This window comes from Musca domestica, unplaced genomic scaffold (assembly GCF_030504385.1).
Source record: "Musca domestica strain aabys unplaced genomic scaffold, Musca_domestica.polishedcontigs.V.1.1 141, whole genome shotgun sequence".
Classification (NCBI taxonomy): domain Eukaryota; kingdom Metazoa; phylum Arthropoda; class Insecta; order Diptera; family Muscidae; genus Musca; species Musca domestica.
This window is the reverse complement of record NW_026712194.1, coordinates 741,627-769,374: the sequence shown is the minus strand read 5'-3', so window position 1 is coordinate 769,374 and position 27,748 is coordinate 741,627. Positions and strand designations below refer to the sequence as shown.

Sequence of the window (27,748 nt, the reverse complement as noted above, 5' to 3'; positions counted from 1 at the left end):
CGAAAGTACCTTATTTAGTTTCCTTATTACTGTTGAAATTAGTTGTCATTATTCCAACAGTTAAACTTTTCTTCAAAGTTATTTTCCTCGGGAGCAAAATAAGACAACAACAGGAGTAGTAGTAGGACCAGTACCAGGCAACAACAGCTATAAGTTTTTCCAACTATTTTGAATAGTTTGGGCAAGAATGGTTTGCAAAGTCAAGGCATTTGTGGGCAGTGGCTGCCGCTGACAACTGACAGCGGTAATGACTGCAGAGTCCTCGGTATTGTTAGTCAGCCTCGTCAGGGTGTCACCGATTCTGCTTAAATATTTTCACAAAACTTTTTCCTGATTACCGTGGGGTTTACGTTTCTCTTGTTGTTGCTTTTGCTGTTGCCCGTTTAGTTTGCGGTGTAATTGTCCTTCGGTTGCGCTGGCAGAATGGACAAATTAAAACAAAAGGTATTTGTTTTGCGAACTACAAGCACTGAAACTATAATTAAACGTTATCGTCGATGATTTCCAGCAAATCAAAAGCCCGCTACAGGCTATTTGTTAAGTTTTGTGATCATTGGCAAATGGAAGCTGTTAGAAAGGCATGACAACATTGATTACAAGTAATTAAGAGTTTTTTTTTTTTAATTTTAGATTTAAATGTTTAAAGCAAATAATCGTGAAATTTGTTGCAATCTTCCATCGAATTCAACTGCCATTTAACTGATTTTGTCAAAGCCATAAGGCGAAGTTGCAACTCGTAGCATTTTAGTTGTAACATTTTCGCATTTTCTGAGGGTTATCATTATTAAAAATATTGATCCTCCGTGGGAAAGGTACCAGGTGAAGTGGGGGAGAATCGAATGCTTATTTCACATGAGCGTCATCATGGTGTAATTATTTCAAGGTAATTTAATTTTAAATAAACATATCCAGCTCTAATTTTTTGTAATTTCCCTTTTCAAATTTAGCTGCATCGGAAGCTAGTTCCCATCCCATTTGTGAATATATAATGGATTTATGATTACAAATTTAGGACAACTTTTGTAAACATATTTGTGGATAACCTTCTTATAAATCTTACAAAATTTTGAATCAGTTGTGGGGGAGTGCCATTAGGAGTAGTGCCTGCTATATATCTTTACGATTTATAGGAGTTATAATTATTCACATTAGACTCCTGACATAGCACTGATAAAAATATTAGGATTGGCAAAAATTGGGGAATACCGCTAAATAGTCTCTAAATGTCCTGAAATGGATTTCGTCAAATAGACCTATGGTGTTTATCAAAAATGCCAAATTTCGACAATGCTCTTATATATATCGGTACGGGAGTTTCAAGTATTTTGTGGGTTGTCACCACCTCAATTTAGGATTTGGATTTAAAAAGCATTTCGAATTGTATGTTGGTATTCAATGCCATGGTTGATAATTTGTGGCATAGGTTTAATAACTTCATACCGATCGGAATTTTGAATATTTCATCACATTTTCAAGGGAGTAACCTCATTTAGTAATGATACGTAAGTAAAAAACTCCCATTGTTTGCTTATTTAAAAATAATACTGATTTAAACGATACCAGAATTTGTTGTTTCTCCACTCTAAAATTATACATTTCTTAAAAAAACAGATCATTTCATCTCCATTCGAAAGTGTCAGGTAATGTAGAAAGTTCGTTTGTGGCAAAAGAAATCCAATAAAATTAAAATTACACACAAGTCTAGCTTAACTTTCAAGGTATTCTCATTTGGGAAGAGGCCGACTGCAAATACACTGCAAAAAATAATGAGATAAAATGCTACCAAATATTAATAAAAAAAAAAAGAAGAGACACTAAGACTCGGAATATTGGTCCCCGACATAGGAAACTACCTTCCTATATACCTTTCTTTTTCGCCGAGCTAAGTCAATCTAGCTATGTATGTCCGTTCGTCTAAAAATGCAGGTAGGATTAAGATCAGAATAGAAGCCTATTGTTTTTAGAGATGATCGCAATATATATAGGGGTTAAAATGGACCATAGACAGTTTCCTGTTGCTCCACAGGCCACAGTTATAGACCAATCGAGGGAGTTTTGCATGGAGTTAGAGTTTACCAATGTGGCCGATGATCGGACAATATTTAGGGAGAACAATGAACCATAACTTTTATGTAAAAAAAATACGAAAATTTCCACTAAACCGCGGAGATTTTTAATCCCAGCCAAAACACAAATACATTAAAAGGTCACTTCTGACCATTTTAGTGATTCTGATAGCCAAGATATCGAATATATAGCGAAAAGGGTGCAACCAATATGTAAAAGAAATCTATCTTAGTTATTCTGCTTATAAGTTAAGAACCGCTGGACTAATTTTCACAATTCTCCTCAATTCGGAATGGTCTCTTGCCAGAAAATAATAAATCTAAGAAAATCGCTTAATAGCTTCTGCCATCTTCTCAGCATTCGAACGGCATTCTTTCAGTGTACCAACTATTTATTTCAGCAATGCCTTTGTCATCGTTTCTCCCCAGTCGTTCAGCTCCGTGACACGCATTTTATAATCCTAATCTGAAATGTACGAACGAAAGAAGTAAGTGCAAATGCGAATTCCTGCCTCCGGTAATAGACGAAACGACAACTTGAAAATTAAACTTTTGCTTGTCAAAAGTTTTCGTCGTGTGAGTGTGTGCTGGCAACGCATATTGCAAGATTTTGTTACGCTTTTTCAAATACAAAACATGGTTAGAGGTGTGGAACTGGCGCCGCTATGGAGTCGAATACATTATCCGGAACAAAACATGTGGGGAAGGTTTTCGTTAACCGGATATCAGTTTCATTGTGTTAGGTACCATCTCTCAACTTTGGTCGAGATACCATGATGGGAGATATTTCAACGTGTCATTCATGCCCCTCTCCCCCCACCAGGTGTGGCGTTTCATGTGTCGTCGTCCTGCCTTTGTGCGTGTTCGTGCATGTCTGCTGGAATATGTGCAATGTCTTCAAATTACAGGTTTTACGCATTTATTTCAGCTCTAGCTTAAAATTTGCTACCTACAACAACAACAACGGCAATAATGCATGCTCTGATATGCTTAACATGTCACAATGCACAAAACTTTAGTTCTTTTCATAGTTTCGCTGTGTCGGCATCGTGTTGCAACGCAACAAGAATTTTGTATCGTGTAATACGAAAAGTTTAACAGTAGCTTAAAGTTTTTACATTGTTGTTGTAGAAGTTGTTGTCTGTCACGACTAATTCCGTTGCAATCTTTGGATGTTGTTGTTGTTGCTTAGAAATATACCCTGGGAAGATGCCTGCTTTTAAGTTGCAACATTCATCCACCATTTGATATCATACATTACACACACACCCATACACCCACCCACACACCCACCCACACATGCCCCACAATCATAAGGGTAATCGTAAAAATGTCAACTACAACTGCATTACAATAAAAAAAGTTGAACAAAAGTTTTGCCTTATTTGGCAGAAAAAAAAAATAAATTTTATATTTTTCTCTAAAAAGCATTTCAGCAGCACAAAAAAAAAAACATGGGATTGTATTGTCGTAAAATTGTTGAGGAATGCATAAATGTCTTTTTTTCTACGTTTTATCCTCCTGCTGATATGTTGGCATAGTTTATTTGTCACAGACACTGCGGCTTAATTCCCATGAATGTGGATGTTAGGGTGGTTCGTGATTAATGCTGGGAAAAAATAAAAATGAAGACTCGTTGACAAAAAATACAGAAAAACAGAGAGAGAAAGAGAGAGAGAGGGAATATCACCAAGTTTTGCATCCTACTTTAATTATTTACAAGGAAGCCGTAGAAAATGCTTGAATCGAATTTATCCTTGAAATGTCAAAACATACGCCCAGATGAAAAAACTGAAACCAACTTCAGACAGCTTTCATTTCTAACCCACACGTCCGACAGCAGTTAAAATTATTCCAGTGACAGGTCATTATATTGTTAACAAGCGTACAAAAGCATTTTGGTTAGAATTTTCCAGAAAAACAGTTATTCGTGATGGAATTCAAGCATGATGGACCACAAGTGGCTACGGTTAGATCAACTCCAGCATTTAAATGTGAATAAATCTTTTGTACCATAGCTCACTACCGTGATGCTGGTAGCGTAGCTCGACGTCAAGGAAGTGGACGGAAGAAAACAGCAACATCAGCAGAAATGATTCAAAAAATAAAGAAGCGACTTGATCGAGACCCCCGTCGTAGTGACCGAAAAATGACTCGTGAGCTGAACATATCGAAATATTCCCTTCGGCAAATATTGAAAAATGAGCTCGGGATAAAGCCATTGAAATTCCAAAAAGTGCAAGAACTTACACCGCAACAGAAAGAAAATAGACTCACAAGAGCTAAAGAGTTGCTTCGCTTGGCCGAAAGTGGTGAACTTGGTTTGCCGAATTTGTTTTTCTCCGATGAGAAAAAAATTGTTGTTCAGCAGTTTGTAAACAAACAAAATGGTCGTGTTCGCTTGCCAAAGAGGACAGAGGTGAAAATGTGCACCTTCGGTTGGCCACCAAAACTCAAGCGCCGGCCATGGTGATGGTGTGTGGCCGCCATATCTCCGATAGTATTATTCGGCCGTGGTATCAGAATAAATGCCGAATATTATCGCGAAAATATTCTGGAGGGTGTATTAAAGCCTTGGGCACGCAAACATTTTGGCCGCAGACCTTGGACATCCAACAGGACTCATCGCACCAACTATGAATGGCTTCATTTCCAGCGCACAATTGCCACCAAAATCTCCGAATCCGACTATTGTGTCTGGAGTATTTTGGAAAGCAAGGTTGGGAATGGGTCAAAATACCGCAGAGCAACATTCGGGCAGCGTGTGACGGTTTCATTGGCCACAATTTGTGCCCAAGGTGACCAATTCGAACAAATCTGAACTTATTCAAAAATTTGATGTTTTTTCTGACATTTTTTGCTTTCATTCAATAAAAGTTAAAAAAATTTAAAAATATTGGCGTTTGACTTTATTGCAGTTTTTTTTATCTCACCCTGTATGATTGTGTCATGAATTGTGCTTGAGTGGCATAAAATTCTCATATCATTTGTATAGGACATTAAAATTTCCCTTAACATTTCATCGACAGATTCCCATAAGGCTTCAGATGCGGTTCATTTGGTATTAATAGAAAATCTCAATATTTATATCAGCTAAATCCTATTTCCCCCATTTGATATCTTTTTTTCCCGCGATATTTGTTTCATTCGATTTGGCATCCCATCTTTTCTTTTGGGACATTTTCACCCGGCGACCTCAGGTTCCCCTTACGTTTCATTCATATTTTACCACTTAGCTGTACTCGCATAAATATATGTTTGTAATAGCTTTAATGCTACAATAGACGCATCCATAACAACGTAACTATGCGGAAACTTTGCTAATAAACGAAATATTTATGCTGACATTTGCAAGAAAACAAGAAAATCCTCCACCAGCAAAACATTGCCAGGACAACGAGCAGGAGAAGGGAAAACTTATGGAACTTTGGAAATGAGATAAGTCAGAAATGCAATAAAAAGGAATTATGGACTGGATGATAATGGGCTTTACAAATGAGCACACACACCCTCGCACCGCTCAAGGTCATTCAAGAGTAATTTCAAAACATATTCTATTTGTTTAGAAACAAGGTAGCAGAAACAGTTTCAAATATCCCATTCAAAAATGCCACCCCTCCCCGCTGCTCCTCTGCCGAATTCGTAATACCCCTTTTGTTGTCGCACCGAACTTTGTTAATATATTCCTCAAATAGCTGCAGCACTTAACTTTGTTAAAGTAAAGAGGATAATCGTGCTTTAGAGCTGATTATGGGTCTTAACAATGCCACTCTCCTCGGGCGTTGCCTACACCCCCATCCCGCCATTAGGCTAAGTAAGCGCAACTCAACGAGAACCAAGACACAAAAAGGACATTAAACAGAGATGGTCTTTACGGCTAGCGAAGGTATACTTCTCCCCCACCATGGCTTGGCATGGCTCCGACTGCTTGGACTGGGTAGTTAAGTTCAGTTCATCTCAAGCATTTGGTTTTCCTTCGAGCCAAGTAGAAATAATTTCATTACTCTGGATATAATGACATAAAACAACAGCAGGACCAGGAAGAGAAAGGGGGGAGAGGGGGTGAGGGAAGGGGGTTTGGAGAAATATGCATAAATGATGAGTTGAAGTTGGTTCCTTGCCACACGGCTGTGTGTGTGTCTGTCTATGTGTGAAACCAGTTAAAACAAAAGGCTGCCGGAAGTTATTTTTTCTCTTGGCCCTGCTTGGCTGCTGGAAGTTGTGCTTTCAGCACACTACTCATAGGCCATACTCCAGCTGATTATCTTTCATTTTCTTTTATCACATTTATCTTTTAGTTGGGGTTTTTTCTTCATGCTGATGCCGCGACTTCTGCCGGTCCTTTGCCTCTGTCATCCATCCAGCAGCTCTTATCATATTTTGGTAAATTATGAACCTCATGAAAATAATGTAACTTCCGCTTTTATTATAAAGCCATTACCCAGTGCCTCTGAGTAGTAGCTGTAGCTGTATGGGTGTATGTGTGTGTTTGTGTGAATGTGAGTTTTGAGGGGGATTAAAGGACTAACGTCCACATTTTTCATGATCTCTTCACTTCGCCGCTGTGTGGGAATGAAAAGCAGATGGTTTTGAGGCAATATTGTTAAATAGGTTTTTTAAGTGCATAATTTTTCCCTCACAACCAAAAACTATAAAGAACTAGCCGCATATACCAAAGGGATAGGATCAAACAGAGTTATGAATTCGTGATCGGATTACATTAAAGAATGTTCATAATTTTGGAATGGAAATAAGAGCAAATGCTATTTCTAATGGAAATTAAAAAAAAGAATTAATATTTTGTATTTGATTTTCTAACAGGAATCCTACCTAGGATCAAAAAAAAATTGAAGACATTTTTTACCAGAAATTCTAAGATGGCCAAGGACCCCATCGCTTCATTGATACATATATGAGACGATGTGTGAAGAAATTTTTCCTAAAACTGTGATCCTATTGTAATTGAATTTACGTTTAACGCTAATGCCTTTGCTGCAAATATTGCAAAGACAGTCCGTCATTCGTAAAATAATAAAATTTTTAAAACAACCTTTAAAACTCCTCACAAAATAAGGATATTTCCCCCGTAAGGACTTTTGTAGGCCTTCAATGTTGTGCTGTTGTCATATGCCAAAAATCTACATTGCTTTTGGCAGCAACAATATGAACGGCAATCAAGTACATTGGCCTATTTTTTTTGTTGCTGATCCTTTGCTCAGGCTTCGCCACTGATGGGGCCATTTACGTTCTGTTCGGGGGTTTTTTGACCAATTTGTTGTATACCCGAAACTGACAACTACAGTTCAAACAATTTTGACGTTCATTCAGTCAATCACGACCAGCAAATAACAAAAACAACAACACCAAGAAGATGGAGAAGTTGGAATTTGTTGCCAAAATTCGAGAAAATTGAGGCCAACTAAATTGGCAGCAAAAAAAAAAAAAAAAAAAGAAAGAAAAATCTGTTGTCAGTTTGAAGAAAACAAAAAACCGACCAACAAGTCAAAGGCAGACAAAGAGACAGATAGAGAGAGAAACGGACGTGTTAAAAGTGGCAGGAAGATAAAAAAGAACAATTTCCCTCAAGATAGGACACATCAACGTGCCATAGACAAGTCCTAACAAATGACAGGACATGTGCGGCCATAGCATAAAGGAGCAGGCAGAGGTTAAGGAGCAAGTCACACACACACACACACCAAAAAAATCCATCAATAGGTCACATCCACCACTGAGACTAGAAAGCATATTGTGAATAGAGCCTCCCTCTCCCAAGCCCTTCCTCCAGTTCCACGGCCGTACAGATGCTCATCTGACTGCCTTTCTATCATCCATCGATTCTATTTGTCCCACTTTTGTGCAATGCTGAGCCAGGCAAAAAATGGGCATTTGGATTTCATGGGTATTGGGCGCCACCACCCCCTAGTTTGCCAAAGTATAGCGCCTAATAGAAACTTCTTATGGCTTCCATTGTGACGAGGTTAATGCCAAAGTAAACATATCTTCTCCTCCTGTATCCGTTCCATCCGCTTGATGCCTTTCCGTTTTCGCTTCACTTTTTTATTGTTGGAGTTGCAGATAAAATTGGTTGGATGGCTGGTTGTTGACTTTGATTTTTATTGGTTGCGAATTGAGAAATCGCATGCTGGCTGGTTTTGATATTTGTTTTCCTACTTTTTCAATTATGTGTGCCAAAGGGGGCTGCCTAGCAAAGCCAGGATGCTTTGGTTCCTCCAATCTCCGTTCTTCGATCTGTGAAAGGACAGTTTGGCTAAATCCCTGAGCTGTAAAAGCCATTGAATGCTGACTGAGTGTGTTTACGTTTCATTTCATTCCACGTCCTCCACTTCTATTTCTTCGCCTTCTTCTTTTTTCTGGGGGCAAACGTTCTACGTTTTGGCCTTCCAAGCAATTGAAGCTGTAATGCTTAGTTTGGCTTCATTTCTATCAGCGTGTTTTGTTATTGAATGGCCCAAAGATAGCGGTTGTATGAAACTGTGCCAAGAACCCTACAGCCATTATCTGCAAAATCAGGCAAGGACCACAACAACAATCACCATCGCCAGCTGACAAAATGATTCGGGTTATTGTAAAGCCATTTGCGTGTTGCCTTTGCCGTCATTTGAATTTGTCATCATTTCATGGTCCATGATATTGCGTTTCATTGATTTGTCTCCGAGGGGAGAAGTGGGGTGCGGGGGAGTGGGTAGGTGGGCTGAATGCAAACGACAACTTTCCGTGATTTTAGGGGATTTTAAATGTCAATATCAATTCTGTATTCTGGCAATGTTTTGAAATTTTAATACCTTCAGTAAATTTGTTTATTTACCGTTTCCCCTTTCGTTTCCTCAAATTACATTTGATGTGGAAGAGGGGAAAGAAGAAATGGTGGGACATCAGTGCGACAATAATACCAACTCCCAGTGGGGTAAAAGTTTTCATTTTTAAAATGCAATTGTGCGGACAATCTTATCGAAGTTTTGAAAGGAACAAAGAATGTTTGCAGATACAACTCAAAACCATGGAAACTTGTGAAACCTATGGAAATTAAAATAAAATTAAAAAATGCAATTTTCTAGTATATCCTATTCGGATGGCTCCAATAGGAGACCCTTGGGTCCAATCGATGTCTAACTGCTTCCCTCTTTGGATTTCAAGTTCATATTGTAACGCTAACGCTAACCCCTAATCCAGAGTACAATTACCATGCTTTCTATTTTCCACATCTGCCATTCCTCCGCCGCTGGAAAGTTGACCATTGTTTCTGTTTTTTAATTCGCCACATAACCAAATTAAACAAACAACAGTGCGAATGGATTGGAATGCGAGTCCAACTCAACTTCAGCTTTAATTATCCTTTCAGGTGGATGGCAAAAAATACAAACGAATGTTGGCAGAAAACGCAAAAAAAAACAACAACGGAAATAGAAATCTCAGAGAACAACAAACAAAAGGAAACAAAGAAAAGAGGAACGTGCACTGGCATCCATCCACCTTGGCGGAAAGGGAAAATACGTTGAACAATGCGAACGAAACCCACACTCCGTCGCACGACCAATAGTCGCATTGCTCGAAAACACAAACACGCAATAACTGTAAACTCCCCTCGTTCCGCACCTTCAACCCGCTGGAAAACATAAAAAACACAAACTTTTTTCATTTGTTTAACAAAACAAATGCGAAAATTTATCTTTCGACAGTTTTCCAACAGCTACTGAACTCCAGTGAGTAGCTGCTGCTGCTACTATTCTCCTCGAGTACTTTAGCGATAATGAGTTTTTCAAAGCGATGAGAAAAATGTCGGATTGGGGGAGGGGGGTGTCTTAGGGAAATAAATAAATTTACAGTTTCAAATTGTTGTTTGCAAAATAAAAGCAAAAAAAAAAAGCAACGAACAAACGCACGGACGAAGAAAATGTAACGAAAAATGAAAGTTTCGCAATTTTCTTGTAGCCGAGTTGAAGCCCTCAGTACTCATCGCACTTAATTAAGAAAAATTTGCCAAGTTAATGTTGATGCTCACACACGCACACACAAACATTCTTCTGCATACAAACACACACTCTATTGCATGGCCATAGAACGAAAAAAACAAGTCAAAGCATGGCGAGGTGAAATATTTACACGTATCCTTCTTCTCAAAGCTTTCTTAAGATGCCGTTATCCTCGTGATTTGTATGGGTCTTGTTTTATTTAGTTTCTTGTTTCTTCTCTACTCTACTCTTGGAATTATTTAGCTTGACATGCTTAACTTTTTAGTTCAGGTCCAGTTAACTTTGGTTACAGTGGGACCAGAGGTCGATTCCAAAGTTCGATCGGATTTACATTCATACTGCAGCTAATAATGAGCTATAATTTGGAGTTCGGCTAGAAGGGGCTTCTTTCATAGACCAACTGAACTCTAATCCAGACCTTCGAGAAACTCGCTCAAAGAGTGAAACTCACTCGAATTCGAGCGAGTTCGCTCCTGGGAGCAGAAAAAATATTTTAAGAAAACTCATTTTTTCGATGTCATTCGAATAGGAGTGGGCATGTTTTTCTCGTTTTTGAGTGGATAGAGCAGATCTACTCTTGCCGACCAAAGAGTCGTGTTTGTATATGTGTGTGTGTGTGAATTTTTGCAACCACCAGTTGCAAACGTAACAAAAACCATGAAATCAAACACAAGCATCGCAATACATTCTGCTGCCTTTATCTTTCATTTTGTACACGATCAAACTGCCTAATTTTTCAAACAGAAGTGACTCAGAAGTGCTCCAACACACAACATACTTCGTAAAAAACTCCCACTCTTTGAGCAATCCTGCTCGCGAGCAAGTTTCTCTCCCGAGTGAAAATGAACAAATCTGAGCTCTGCTCTAAACTCATAGACACTTTAAGTAGAGTTTGAGTTCAAGAATATGCTGGTGTTTAATTGATCGACAAGTGGTCTGAATTTACTTCCACCCTTTGGATTTTGAATATTAGAATATTAAATTTAGATTGCCGTTTGGTTCGATTCATCAAAGGGAGTTCTGAAGCCTTTCCTAAATTTTGTCTTGGCTTATTGGATGATGTTGTTCTCCTCTTGTCCCACTTCACTTCCGCCACACACACGTACTCTACAAAGTGCCGACAGACCGCCTTATTCAAATCTTAACTAAAGTCATTGCGTGTTGAATAATTCTGTCATTGGATTCATTAAGATAATTGCTGTCGTTCCATTTGAAAAGCTACACAAAAAGTTGCAAAACACTTTTCCTCAACTGAACTCCTTAACGGTTATCGTTTCCCCTGTGCTTGCAGCGGTAGCAGCAGCAGCACCACCCTTTCCCCCTGACCCTGCGACAAAACGTGAACGGCTTTATCTTTAGCATGGAGTCGACAAAATGTTAAAAGGTGAATTAGAAAAGTTTCTTCGTCTTCGGTGTACAAAGAAAAAAGAAATGAGAATTTACAGACACACAAACGCACACAGATACACACGCACACACACACACACCAATTAAGTGAAAGAAAACCAGCCAGTGTTTCATTTTGTTATGGAAAAAAGGTCATCTCAGAAAGATTTCAACAAAATTAATTAAAGAAAATGGCTACAAAGATTCATATCCGCATCCTCAAACCCTGCAGACCACGTCCGCTACCACCCGGGCAGGGCAAGCAAACATTTGGTGCTGTTTATCCCTGCTCTTCTACCTGTAGGGATCAAGTTTATATGAAAGTAATTCGTATTCGAAGGTAATGCAATTATATTAAACCAAACTTGGTATCTGTATTACAACCAACCACTGCCATCTCCTCCACGACAGCCACCACCACCAGCAACAACAACAACATCATCATCATCAATGGTTGTGGCATCGTCATATGCTACAGATCCACACCGAACTTTCGGTCATAATATTGTAAATATTTTATAAATTAATGACACTTACATTAAGTGTACAATCACAGAGTGAGAGGGAGAAAGAGAGGGGGAGGGAGAGAGATAGAGAGTTGGGAGAGTAAGGAAGGCAAAATGACAGCTATAATCATATATTGATAAAGTTTTTATTGTAAATGAGATCAGAGTTGACCGAAAAACAATCAACTGATTGCAGTTGTTGGGTATTATTACAACGAAATTAATATGGAAAGAAGTTGAAAGAGAAATGAAAGAAAGGAAGAAGTTCATTGTGATAATACAATGAATAAATTAGGACAGAGACAGAGTACAAAATGGCGATTATAATGATTTTTTATATGAGCTTTTATTACATACGAAAGTTGGCAATTAGTGATATATTAGTTCCTAAGAGGTTCGGGTCCGCTCGGGATTTTGGGGGCTATAGGGGGAGACTTCATACCACATGATGAGAACAAGTCAACTTTCAGAGAAAATTAAAAAGAATACAAGAAAACAAATCCGGAAAAAACAGCTAAGTTTACCCGGGCCGAACTTTTAATATACTCCACCATTTGGAACGAACTTAAAAAATTCAACAAATTCCGAAAAATAGCGTTTAAATGATGACCTTTATACGGAGGCTATACGAAGACGCGGACCTGCATAAGTATTTTGTTTTGTCAACTACGAAATTTGAAACAATTCCGTCGAAAAATGTCCCCTAAATCATCAATATACAAAATAGAGGGAGATACCGTTATCGGACATCACTAAATCGTTTTTGAATTTATTTATATACAGGGTGAGATAAAAAAAACTGCAACAAAGTCAAACGCCATACTTTTTACATTTTTTTTTTTTAAATTTTTTTGAATGAAAGCAAAAAATGTCTGAAATAGAATAGAATAGAAATGGAATAAGTTTAGATTTGTTTGAATTGGTCACCTTTGGCACGAATTGTGGCCTTCAAACGGCCAATGAAACCGTCACACGAGTTTATGCAAAATTGTTTTAAGGAGAATGATGAATAAACTCAAATAAAGTAAATCTTTATTCTAAAATATTTTCTAAGCCTGACCTGATGCTTGGAAAAATACAAATATCTCCTAAAATAGTCATAGAATCGAACGAAATATTTTGCATTGGAACTTTTTTCTGTTTTTCGATACCTTCCCTCCATAAGCCTAAAGCTGTCACGTTATGTCGCTGCTGTCATTACCCAATTCACATTATATTTGCATGTGAAAATCTCATGGACAGCGCTCCGTATGCATGTGTATTGGTAACGTGTCCTTTGTTGCGTTTTTTCCGCAGTCGGACAATGTTCGCCTTGTAAATGTCAGCGTTGGTCATTATTTTAATGCCGATTAAAATATGTTGACAATGCTCTTTTATTGCTCCTGCAATGGTCAGACATGGAGAGAGAGAGAGATGAAGCGGAAGGGCGGGCTCGCAGGGAAAGTGAAGCACACATTTATCCGGTTTTTGTTGTCCATTGATTGAAAATGAAAATAATATTTCACATGAAAAGGTTGGCGATTTTATATCATATTTTCCGAGAGTTTTACACACACACATACACACACACACAGATGTCAACATTGTGAGGTTACGTCTTTTTCAGAGAACGTATGTATGCTGTAGCAAAAAATATTAAACCTTTAAGTTTAATACCTTTCCCATGCCCTGGCTACGCGCCTGCTGGCTACCTTACACGCCACATTCATAGTTTGGCAAATAAATGTCAGTTTAAGGTCTGCAATGACCTGCTTAATATGATCTGGCCAGTACAACGGTTGGTTGTCTGCGTCGAAACTTTTTAAATTCAATAAAAATCCAAGCAATCAATTTCATAAAAATGAAATTCTGCAGGTCCACCATCAACAAACAAGGCGCACACACACACACATACATATGTATGTATGTACATGTGAAGAAATAATTTCCCATTTAATAAAGAGCTCGAAATTAAATTTTAAAAGAAAAAGCCAAAGCCAAGTAGGACACATATGGCCACAAATCATACAAGTTTAAAATTTCGCTAACCATGACCTGATTTTCGTGCTTTAAAGAAGCCCTCCAGATATCTTTTTTTGTTGTTGGGAGCATATTATTAATGGACAATTTACAATGTGTAACAACAAACTTTTATTTTATGGCAAATATGCCGAGGGCGTGACGGAGGGGGGAGGCGGGGAGGTTTCTGTTCAAAATTATAAAAGTTATTGCAACCCCAGGTGAAATGTGGCTACCTAATGCTCCAACTTTGAACTTGGACCCTTTCGTGTGCTCCAGACCAAATACGAATGATGGAAACATCCTCCAGCCTCGAACATTTCATTCAGCTCTTCTCCTTTGGCCTGGCTTTTGCGGGAGGGGAAAACTCCAATTCATTTGCCACATAAACACATCGGTGTTCAGCTGGGTTTGGCATTGGCGTGCGGCTTTTGTGTGTAGCGGCGGAAGGTTAAAATCTGCCAACACAACATTTTTCATTTGTAGCAATGCGTGTGAGTGTGTTCGGGGGAGGCTTTAAGTATGTTTAACCTTTTCACCAACCCAAAGGTGTGTAAATATAGCGGGGCACATATAAGTTACGTGTTAACATGTATGGTCGTCAGACCATATTTAAGGTAAGTATCTGTTTATTGGAACGACCGTTATGGAGGTCGTTTGAATAAGGATGGAAAAATGGCTACATGGCTTAATAGGACGTTCTATTTGAAGGTAATTTAGAGATATTTTGGACGTTCAATGTGTTTTTTTCAATACCTTGTAAATATTTATACCTTATGGATTCAAAAGGTATATATATATATATTGCCAACAACGTGACTCTGCATAAGCAACGGGTTTAGACCGCAAGTCCCTTTGAACGTAATTTAGGAAATTCGAAGTCAGTCTAGCTATGTCCGTCCGCCTGTTTGACTTTGTATCTATTAATCGGATTTTGTATAAACTCTGCTCAGTCCAATATTTCCATCATCCCAAGTTCAGTATGTTCCACGTCCAAACCAAGTGCACACTTCGTGTATCTTTGGTCCACTTCTTCTAGAACCTTGCCCATAAGGGCTTAAATTGTGAAAAACCATAGCCTTCATGAAATGAGAAATAGGTTACCCCCTTGGAATCTTATGTGGATATGGTATATAAAGATTCTCTCCCCCTCTCTGGCATTTCTTCCTCAAATGGGCAACGTTTGAAACACTTCATATAGGTTCTGTGCAAAAATGAATACTTCGTCGCCGACTTTCTTTAGATATTGAAATTGAAAAAATATAACTCATAGAAGTCAGTTTCCGATGAAGTTCAAACTAAATAGATCCTAATATTTTTATCAAACTTAGCCAATTTACGGTCCATTATTTTTGTACCCCTCAAGCTACTGATAAAAACATAGAGTTACCATGAATTTCGTACAAAGCGACAGGGAGCACCGATATAGACCATCGGTGCGAACCGCCTGAATTTTTCTTTCATGGATATCAAGAGATTGGAACTCACATAGGCTGGGGCAAAATCCATTGAAGGACACGATAAAAAGTGCGATAGCTCTTGAAGACAGTTACCAAATTGGGGCCAGAGTTTTCACATCGTGATGTTCCTCTTTGGCATTTCCCTAAACCTAAATGAGTTTAGAATATGGGTTTAATTGGTCAACAAACTTCCCACAAATTAATCCAAAATAAAAAGCCCATGCATTTTTCCCTTTCAATTGCCGAACTACCCCTCTCATATCACCGTAGCAGCCCCCTCCCCCTCAATTCATTATCAATAACAACCTTAAGCATGAGTGGGCTATTATTTTTTATTGAAACTTTCACAAATTTACAACTTATTAAGATATTTATTATTATTTTCTCTTTCTTCTTCCTGTGGCTGTTGGGGATCCTGTTTTTTTTGTTGCCCTCAGGTTCAATAAACAGCAACACATCAAAGGTTCTGCCTGGGAAACAAAAACCAAACGGGCGGAGAGGGAGGACCAAAGCAGCTTTAACACTTGAATGTGTATGTGTGTGCGTGTGTCTGTGTTTGATGGTGGCAAATACCAAAATGTGAGGCTGCTAAAATGTACTCAGGGATTAAAGATCATCATTTGTTATGCCGTCGTTTTGTTTCCAATCACCTGTCTCGGATGGTGCAACAACCCTGCTCCTCCTCTCTTGCCGCATAAGGCTCGTTGTAATCTCTGACAGAATGAACATAAATTTTTAATATAAATTTGTGGGTTTGTCTGGCACGGGGGACAGAGTTGTGGGCATGTATGTGTTGCCAGCACATGTATGCAGGTGTATGTATATTCGGCAAGGCTCAACAGGTTTGTTTTGTTTTGTGATGTTCGCTAGCAAAAGCCAGAGCTTTGTTTATTGTCAAGGACTTTTTCCCACATTTCCCTTGTCTACTTAGTCCGGCCTTTAAATATTAATAGATCATTATTTTCTCTTGTTTGTGGCAATTTGAGAATAAGTTTGCCCCAGGGGATTATCAAACTAAGTTGCCATCAAATTACAACAAAAAAGAAACGACGTCGACTGAGTGATATTTGTGAAAAAATAAATTATTGATTGAGGCATTTCTAGGAATGGCAGAGTTTGGGGATCTAAAGGGCTTGGTTTTGTTTGTTTTTGCAAATTTGAAAATAGATACTAAAGTTAATAAGTTTTTAAATTGACTGGCATCAGTGGAGTGGAAAAATTTGTTCAGAATCACTCCAACATATGTGACTTAAAGTTTAATGTTGAAAACCGAGTTGGAAGTGGTATTAAAGGAACAAAGAAATCAAAGCTTTACTTCTATTGTATATTAAGAATACATATGTGTGTTTATCGGTAGGAAATGTTATCTACTTTTTCTTGAGTTTTTTTTTTTGGAGTAAATGCATTTTTTTAATATTTCCGAATAAATGTGGGCTAACATTTTATTCAGGGAGTAAATTGCTATACTTAAAACCAGTCTACAGATAAACAGGTAACAAAGCAGTAAGTTCGGCCGGGCCGAACTTTGAATACCCTCCATCAACGAATTTATAAATTTCCAAAAAATAAAATCCGTTAAAAATTCTTTTAAAATCTTAAAAATACCGAATATAGCCGTTATATTGGGGTCTGCATAAAGATGTGAACCTACATAGGCAACTTTCGTCAGAGGCCATTACAATATTCAAATTATAAACTTTGAAGAAATATCCGGTGAAATCATGAAAATACCGAATATAGGGAGGTACTGTTATATCGGGGCTATACGAAGACCTGGACATGCATAGGTAATTTTCTGTCACAGGCTGTAGTACCTTTTAGGAACTTTAAATACGAGATTTGAAACAATTTCGGTGAATGTTGTACCTAAAATCCCAAAATACCGAATATTGGGATATACCGTTATATGGAGGCTATATGAAGACGTGGGCCTGCGGATGCAATTTTTTGTCATAGGCTATAGTACCTATTACAAATTTCAAAATACGAAATTTGAAACAACTTCGGTGAATGATGTGCCTAAAATTGTCAAAATAATGAATATCGGAGGGTACCGTTGTATGTGGGATATACGATATCGTGGGCATATATAGGCATTTCTCTTCCAGGTGGTAAAATGTTTAGAAAGAACTTCTAGTATTGTTTTTAGACAATTCCATTGACAAATGTAGCTAAAATCATCAAAATACTGAATATGGGAAGGTACCGTTATGTGGGGGATACACGATATCGTGAACCTATGTAGAAAATACTCTTCCAGGGGGATAAAGTACTCGGAGGAAATCCTTCTGTGAATTTTCAGACAATTTCATTGAAAAATTTGACTACAATCAACAAAATACCGAATGTCGGGGGGTGCCGTCATACGGGGGTTACACGATAGCCCACCTTCGAACTTGACCTGCCTGCAGAAAAAAGACTAATCTGTGTAAAATGGAAGCTTCCTATCTTTTTTCGTTTTGACTCTAGCGTGATTTCAAGAGATGGACGGACGGATAGGCTGATTAAGAATATACTTTGTTATGTCTTAAAATTATTATTTCGATGAGTTACAAACGGAATGACGAACTTAATATACCCTCCATACTACGTATGGTGGAGGGTATAAAAAATAGCCAATTCGCCACATTATTACGGAATTGCGAATAACATAATCAAAGACAACAATTCGCTCTTCATCTTGTTGAACTGCAATAAAAAATCCTCTTCATCCAAATTATCCCTCTATGTCCTAGCCATAATCGCCTTAACATTAAATCGTTCCCCAACCCGAAATTAATTTCTCGAATTGACTTCCACAAAAATTCTATTCACTCCGCATGACAACTGCCAAAAAGCTCATGTTCATTCATGTTTCATTATTTACTTTGGGAGCTTTGCAATTTCCTGTATTTTGTTCATTTAATTTCCTCCCCTACAAATTTGTGCGTAATTCATGGCTGAATTTCCGTTGGCTGGAAAATTTTACAGAGTCATTGATTTGTAATTAAAAAATGTATTTCTAATTTTCAACGAAACAAAACAGAAATTGCCATCAACTTGTTTCTTGTTACGAAAAAAGGGAATTGGAAAATGTTTTGCCATATATTTCAACTCAGAAGAGTAACTTAACGGGAAGTCAAAAAGAAAAGGCAACGCTCTGCTTAAGCAATGATTTTAGAGATTCCATGAGTCGTATTTTGGCTAAAAAACAAGAAGAAGTGCCTTGTCACTGGCCCACCCAACACCGTCGCCTTCATCCTCCTCCTCATCGTCTTCATCATCATCATTGTCAGCATCAAGTTCCGCCTATTTGGTTTTTGTTTTGTTATCTCACCGAGAGCAGATTTAATGTTTTATTTTTCGAAAAGAAATCATTTGAAATTTTAACGAGTTCCGTTGGAAAAATAACCATTGAATGTGTGTGTCTGTGTGTGTGCGCGCGTTCTGTTACTATTTTATGCCTGTGTCATTCCCCCACCCCTTACTCTTCCCCTCTCTCAGACACTGATTTCGATTATTTGTGGTTTTAAACAAGTAGTGTGGTGGTTGTGTGCCTTGAGCAGTGATTCAGGAGATACTTTTTTTGCAAGGGTTTCAAAACAACAACCACAACAAAAAGGATATCAGCTCGAAAAAGAAACGGTAATGATAGCTTGTTTAACGCTCGCTTTGCACAGTTTTCCAAATCGATTTATTAACGAACAGTTGCCTGGGGCAATGAAATGAAATGCCAGTTAACCGCTTGATTTGTTGTCTTCTCAAAAAGAGTGGAGCAAAGAGGGGGAGGGGAGTAGCTGGAAATAGAACAATAGAAGTTAATACCTCTCATTATGGCCAATCATTTGTTTAAATGTATAATTATGTTTCTGGTCCGCTTTTGTCCACGTTCCAATTAGTCGAGCATCATAAAATTCAGGAGAATTATTTCCCACCCTGAAATCGAAATTTTATTAAATTCAATTTACAATTAAATGTTTGTCATTTCCCGTTTTGTTGGTGTTGGTGTTGGTGCTGTTGTTGTTTTTGTCATTGTCCTGCTAATTATTTAAGTTGGCCTTATTATTTGTGGCGCATGTTTCACGTGTTCGTCGTTATGTCGTCGTCGTTCTGGCCATTGCAGTTTTTAATTAAAACATTTTATTACGAGCGACATATTTATTGTTTTTTAAGTATCTGCAATTGTAACTGCCTGAAAACATTATCAGCATATTTTTGAAAATATTGACTGAATGAAAGTTCGTATTTGTTGTTGGGTATGCAGGGTTTGAATGTGTTGGTGTGGTCGCATGTCAGTTAATACCCCACAAGAGATCTCATTATTAAACAATTAAGGTCGATTAAAAAAAGCTCCAATTAGTCCATACCTTTGAAAGTGGTTCGAAAGATTTTTCACGAGGAGTAAATTCAAGTCCGAATCGGAAATTGCCATAAAAATTTTTTCTCTGATATACCTGGATATGATGTAGCTGTCTTAACATCATTATCGTTCAAACAAACTGAAGTCTGAAACATTAATCGGAGTGCAATACATATAATCCCTATAGAGTGGGAAACAGAAAGTTATCTGGCAAAGGATACCGATATTGTCTAAATACTCACAAAAAATATAATTACGATGTGAAAAGGTCCCCATACATCTGGAAAACTCGCTTTATAAGATACAAATGTGATGTAATCCAACATTAATATCAGATCTTGTGTTGGCGGAAATATTGAGACGTAGTATCGCTTTTTATGAGCTTCGTAGGTATTCAAAATTTTGACCCTCTGTGGGGGAGTACGAGAAGGAGTGGACCGATATGTCCCATCTTCACAGCAGATCTTGTGTTAGTATAAATAATAATGTGTGAAATATGAAGAGAACCGGATGCTTATTTCGGATTTTATAATCGTTTGAGGGTGGTATCAGAAGGAGTGGGCCGATTCCTTCCATCTTCACACAAGACCTTGGGTTAATAAAAATATTGCGAAGAGTGTAATTTGAAGACAATCGGACCCTTACATCAGATTTCATAAGAGTTGTAATTATTCAAAATTTTGATTTTTCGTTTTATTTACATCCCTCATTGAAATCATGTTGTGTTGTGGCATTTCTTTTGTTTGGAGACACACATTATCTCTTATCAAACTAATAACTCACGCACATTTTCAATATTCTCGCTTTATTTATTCTTTTCTGTCTTTTTTTTACTTGAACCTCACCTTTGAACCTAAATACACGGATTTCCATGCGTTTCCAATCATTCATTTGACCGAAATGGTCACAATTTCGAATGGTGACGATATCATTTGGCCATAACCACATTTTGTTACCGAACCTTGAAAATGTCCATAAAACAGATATTGTGGCATTTATTCGGTTGTGATTTCCGTTGTTGGTGTTGGTGTTGGAGTTTTGCATTGCGTGTTTCCTTTTTTTTGTTTTTGGTTTGTTTTTGTTTTTGGCATTTTGCGGTCGAATGTTAATTTTTATTTATTTTATTTGATGTTATTTTATCCTGCCAAAGGACACTTTGTAATGCGATAGCAATTCAAATGAAATTTATGGCGTTGTGGAACAAATTAATGCTGTTATATGTCTGGTAGAGGCACATTGAGGCCGCCACAGTGAATCATTGATGCGGTTTTGTTGAGCAGGGGGATACTGTTTGGGGTGATGGGAAATTGTTGGTACAAGGATAACCATTTTGAAAGGCATTTTAATTTTTTAAGATGTCCACAGTGTTTTCCTGGACCATGCAAGAATACACCAGAGAGAGACTGCATATCGGATATCAATATTTTACAATGCTACACACAATTTTTTATTAATTGCAGGCTGGGAATAGTTTGGGATCATAAAGGATGGTGCAGGATTGTTAATGCCATTAAAATAAATAAATAAAAAAAATTCCCCAAATTCCATCACCCCAAAAACCCAAAACCCTTTCTACGTAAGAGGAAATAAATTCAAACCCACTTCAAAATCGAAATGTTATGAATAATGGTTTTGGGGGTTTTGCCATAATTACACATTTTTATCATTATTATGTGCGTTTGATAGCTTTTGTTATGGTCGCTGCCGTTGTTTTTGTTGTTGCTGTTGCTACAACAATTTCAAAAACACTCATAAAAACGTACACAAACGCACACTCGTGCGGACACAGGACTCAGACACACACACATACACACAAAGGCGGCTTTTTTAAATAACTTCTTTTTGCGGTTTATTAAGTATGGTTCGAAATGTCATAACCATCAATTATGGTCGCCTACTTGAAAACCGAGCAGAGTGTGGGCTGGGAATTATTGCCAGGCAGCCGGGATGTTTAAAAACCAATTAAAAATCCAAAAATTTAAGAAATTATAATCACAGTTATAAATTGTTAAAAATTTTAATAAGCCACTGGGAATTAAAATGGAGGGCATTTGGCAAATTTATAACAGGAGATTGGCATGTTAACGATTATTTGGTTTTTGAAAGAATTTTGTAGATTGGTGTATTGAAATATTTTTATTTTTCCCCCACATCCACAATTCCTTGCAGTAAATTTGTTCCAATTTCCAATTTAACGAAGTAAATTTCCAACACCACAAAAAGAAGAAAAGTTTTTAATGCAATTTGCCAAAGAGTGGAAATCGGAAAGAATGCATATCCCATCATCTCGATATCGATTACAAACCAATCTTCAATCCCCCAGCGCCGCTCTTCACCCTCCGTCTTGCACTTCGACATGTTTGCATTGCTGGTCAGCAAACGAATGTAACAACATTTTAAGAAGATGATGAAAGTGAAGAGCAAACTTTATCCTTTCAAAAATCAGACGAAAAGCAAAGAAAAAAAGGAGAACAAAATAATTGCCATTAAACTGCAAATGTTCGCATAAAATTATTGAAATGGCAATTAAAGAAATTTTCGAGTACAAAGAATCGGCAACAAAGGGAAATAAGTTTCCGCAAAGGAGCAACGAGGTGGGGGGATAGTAAGAGAAGCTGGAAAACGAAAATATGATTATCATTTTGGATTCATTTAAATATTCATAAACTATTCTTGAATGCACAAAGAAGGCAAAAATTGCAATGGAGTTTTTAATAATAAAAGAACTGTTCGAAAAATTATATGAAATTTTAAATATTTGAGGGCAAATTTGATCATTTGAAATCATTTCTCCCTTCATGGAGGTTATGGAAATTGAAAAATATAGAAATGTTTTGTTTTTCTAATTTTTACTTTGTCCCCTATTTCAATTTAAATTTATTTTTTAATTGCCTATAACGACAATAATAATAATAATAATAATAATAATAATAATAATAATAATAATAATAATAATAATAATAATAATAATAATAATAATAATAATAATAATAATATAATAATAATAATAATAATAATAATAATAATAATAATAATAATAATAATAATAATAATAATAATAATAATAATAATAATAATAATAATAATAATAATAATAATAATAATAATATAATAATAATAATAATAATAATAATAATAATAATATAATAATAATAATAATAATAATAATATAATAATAATAATAATATAATAATAATAATATAATAATAATAATAATAATAATAATAATAATAATAATAATAATAATAATAATAATAATAATAATAATAATAATAATAATAATAATAATAATAATAATAATAATAATAATAATAATAATAATAATAATAATAATAATAATAATAATAATAATAATAATAATAATAATAATAATAATAATAATAATAGTAATAATAATAATAATAATAATAATAATAATAATAATAATAATAATAATAATAACAATAATAATAATAATAATAATATTAATAATAAATAAAATCTTAAAAATACAGAATATAGCCGATATATTGAGAAGTCGTGAACCTGCATAGTCATATGTCATTACAATATTCAAATACGAAACTTGAACAAAAATATTGTACCTAAAATTGTCAAAATACCGAATATAGGGATGTACTGATGTATGGGGCCTATACGAAGACCTGGACCTGCATAGACATATTTCTGTCACATGCTGTAGTACCTATTAGGAACTTCAAATACGAAATTTCAAACAATTTCGGTGAATATTGTACTTAAAATCGTCAAAACACAGAATATACGGAGGTACTGATATATGGAGGCTATATGAAGACGTGGGCTTGCAGACGAAAATTTTTGTCATAGACTGTAGCACCCATTAAGATCTTCAAATGAGAAATTTGAATCAATTCCGGTGAATAATGTCGTTAAAATCATTAAAATACCGAATATTGGGAGATACCGTTATATAGAGGCTATTCGAAGACATGGGCGTGCATACCCAATTTTTTTGTCAAAGGCTGTAGTACCCTATACCAACTCTAATTGCGAAGTTTGAAACAACTCCGGTGAATAATGACCCTAAAATCGTCAAAATACCATTTGATATCGTGGACCGATATAGCCCATCTTCCAACTTTACCTGCCTGCACACAAAAATTAGATTCGTATCTTTATTCGCTTCGACTCTAGCGTGATTACAACAGACGGACTGACAGACGGACCGACAGGGCTAAATCATCTTAGAATTTTACGCTTATCAGGAATGTATGCACTTTGTAACGTCTAAAATTATTTTTTCGATAATGTACAAACGGAATGACGAATTTAATATACCTTCCATAATATATGGAGGGTATAAAAAAAAACACCAACATAAGGGCAAAAAGTCAAATTGAATTCAACGCCAATCACCTGTATCCTTGATAGCTTCTCCACCATTTCCATTTGCCTCTAATGTTTGCTTTCTTCTTTTCTTTTGGCCTTTTGCAGATTCTACTCTATCCCGAAGAAGGATGGGCTCGCACCGCCTCATCGTCATACTGGACGATAACCCCTTGCTGGTGGCAGCCGAATCGGTGTCGAATTGAGGAGTTTGCCGGCACCCAGCGACGTGTCACCAAAGCCAAAATGGTTCAGCTCGAGCAGAAAGGTTCTCTGCTGATAGTTGGTCATTTCCGGAGCAAAGACTCGTCGTCGTCGTCATCAGCATTCTCGAATTCGGGAGCTGTGTCAACATTCTCAACCACATCATCAACGTCGTCGTCGGGGAGGTCGCCATCCGCCGCAGCAGCACCAAAGGATAACGACGAATTCAAATTGTATTTAAGTTCAAACATCTCCATGGAGGACTACAACATGGGTTACTGCCTGACGGGATTCGTTGAACGAAGATGTCAGCAGACGAACACATTCCAAATGACACATTTTGCCGTTATTAAACGTCAATGGCCGTCCTTAATACACACCCAAACGCCAGCCAGCAAAGCCAGTCGCGTGTTCTGTACAAGTGGTGGTGGTGGCAGCGGCGGCGGCTGCGGCAGTGGGGGTGGTGGTAGCAAACGTCGTGATACATCAGTAAAGCCAACGTAATTATAGTATTTAAATAGGATTTTTCTATTTTGCATATTTATTGCTTTTACAACAAAAATAAAAACAACAACAGCAACAACAAAAACCAAAAAACACAATGACGATGTAAATTTAACTAAAACGCATAACAAAGAGAACAAAAACAAGCTACCCTAGCATAATTCTAAGAATGATGTCTATTTTGTGTGCAAAAGCAAAAGCGAAAAGAAAATGAGAAAAATAAATCAAAAAATAAAAAACAAAACAAAACTACTCCTTAAGGCCATCTCCCGAAAATAGTTGATAAGACTAGAAACTAAAACAAAATGTCCACGGCAACAGAGTCCATTTAGACATTTGATAGCTAAATTGATATAAAAAATGCTTAGTTTATTAAAATATTGAATAGGAAGCAGCAGTAACAACAACAACAGCAACAACAACAAAAGCAAATGTGGATATTAAGAGCATAAAACAATTACCAGTGATGATGAATCGTTAGCTAGACTAAGTGCTAAATTGCTTCAAAACGAAAGCCGATAGTATTGAACATAAACTTGCAACTTATGGACTAGCACACAAACACACACACACACACCCGCACATACCAGGGACGTACACAGAAATGGATTTTCGTGGGGTCTCAATTAGTAAAATCTTAAGTTTTCCAAGTTAGGTTCTCAAAAATTGCAGAAAAGAAGTCATTTGGGAGACTCACGTCTCTGACTACGTCCCTGGCCGTTACACACATCTATTGAACCAATCATACTCATACATTGTCATTACCCTCATCATTGTCATCCTCACTTGCATGTCTTTAAGCTTCTTGATACATATGTATGAGTGAATTTATATTTTGGTGTCTCACTTTGCATTTGAAAATTTGATACAGCAATTTTTTGCCTTTCCAATATTTCTTTAAATTAATTTCACAGACTTTTCGGAAATGTCAGAAAACTACATCAGAGCATTTTCCTCCTTTAGCTAAGCCACAAATATGCAGTTGCCTGCTTGACTTTTTCTTTATTGAATTTATTTCATTGCTTATTTTTTTCTTACTTTCGGTTTGGTTGAATAATTTAATCTTTCATTTTTCACACTTCCGAGCCCGGGCTGCCATTTGTCGGTTATATAGCAAGGTGTTCATATTCTCATATTTTGAAGAGATTTCTCAAAAAACTGCAGAGCCAGCAATCGCAATTCAGTGTAATTCTGTGGATAGTGAAGTTTCTCCTATGCTATTTGGAAAGAACTTATTCTAGTAGGGCTTCTCCTTCGTTTTCATGGAATAATGAAATAAATATGGAGGCAATAAGACAACGTGCATCTGTATAGCCAATTATCTGCCTGAGAAGCCGGTGCCAATTGCGAACTGAAAATACAAATTTGGTTAATTTCGTTGAGAAATGTGACTAAAATACCAAATATCGGAAGATACCATTATATGGAGAATCTACGCGAATGGGGGTCTGTATTGGTAATTGTTCAGTCCTTGAAAGTAGTACCCATTATGAAATTCAAATACAAAATTTAAAACAATTTAGGCAAAATTGTGACATAAATCATCAAAATATCGAATATTGTCACGTACAGATATATGGGGGATATTCGAAAATGTGGATATTTTGCTGTGAGAGAAGTTAGTGGCTACTATCAACGCCAAATACCAATTTCGAAGAAAAAAAATCAGGGACAATGTTGCTAAAATCTTTAGATTACCGAATATAGGAGGAATCCGTGGTATGGGGGCTGTATGGAGACGTAGACCTGTGTGACCTCCAAATACCGTATTTAAAAAGATTCTGGTGAAAAGTGTGAATCAAATTATCAAAATTCCGAATAACTGGAGGTACAATTATATGGGGTTTATACCAAAACTTTGGCCTGTGTGTGCAGTGTTCTGCAAGAACATACTCGAAATTAAAACTAGCAATTTACAGAGAATTAGGTTTGAAATTGTGACTAAAATGTAAGGTCTAGCAGTACAGTTATATGGGGGCCATAACAAAACGAGGACCAATTTCAATACCAACAATTCCTCGGAACTAAAATACTTTTGACTGAAATTATGTCCACCAACCTCATTTCGTTCGATTTCCACAATCGGACAGGCAGACGGAGGGACAGGGCTGGTCAAGAATTTGTATGTTTATATATTCTGTAGGGTCTGAAATGCATCTTTTGAGGAATTACAAACAAAATGACAAACTTAATATACCCTCCACAGTATGGAGAAGGGGTGTAAAAAGTACAGGAAGAAAACATTATTTTAATTTTAAAATTTTCTATGAAAAATGGAAAATGGCAACACTGTTTCCAATTCATTTGGTAGTTGGAAAATACATTTCTTCGATTTGTGGTTGAATGGATAAAAATACCCAACATACCAAAATGGCTTGAGAATAATATTACATTAAGCTTATGAACATAAGCCTTAAGCTTGAGAAAATCTTGAGAAAACATTGAAAAATGTTTGTGTAACAAGTATAGAATAATCGAAACGGAACCCTTATTTATAAGCTTATACTTGAAATTGTAGAATAAGCTTACAAAAATAATATTATAATAAGCTTATTTTTGTAATAGTATATAATATTATTATTTTTTTAATTTTTAATCATTTTTCACATTTTTTTCTTAATGGACATCCCAGTAGTCTCTCCCTCATGTGGCCTTGATACCCTGACGCTTTCTTCTCCCTTATTTGAACTTCTGCATCTCTTCCACTAAGACTACACATCTATTGAATTCCTTCAACTTTTTTGATGCTTCCAATCTGAAATGGGATTGGAATAATTTATGTGAAAGATTCCCGGATTTATTATTCATGCATACCTTAAGGGTTCGGTCCAGAAATGGGTCCTAAATTCGCGTGATTTTGTTTTCTGCCAAAGAAAATAATTTCTTGCTGACAATTTTCACAAAAAATCAAAACTAATTTGTCAACAAGGGACAGATTTGAGAA

General features: G+C 36.6%; 1 protein-coding gene across 1 annotated transcript in view; it reads left to right on the top strand.

Annotated features, from left to right (window-relative positions):
- Positions 1-27,464, top strand: part of LOC101892238 (uncharacterized) — a 58,295-nt gene extending 30,831 nt beyond the window's left edge. The window contains exon 2 of the mRNA XM_059119281.1: positions 24,205-27,464. Coding sequence (XP_058975264.1) covers positions 24,205-24,804 — 600 coding nt within the window. The 3' untranslated portion in view covers positions 24,805-27,464. The remainder of the gene's footprint in view (positions 1-24,204) is intronic.
- Positions 27,465-27,748: the final 284 nt, after the last annotated feature.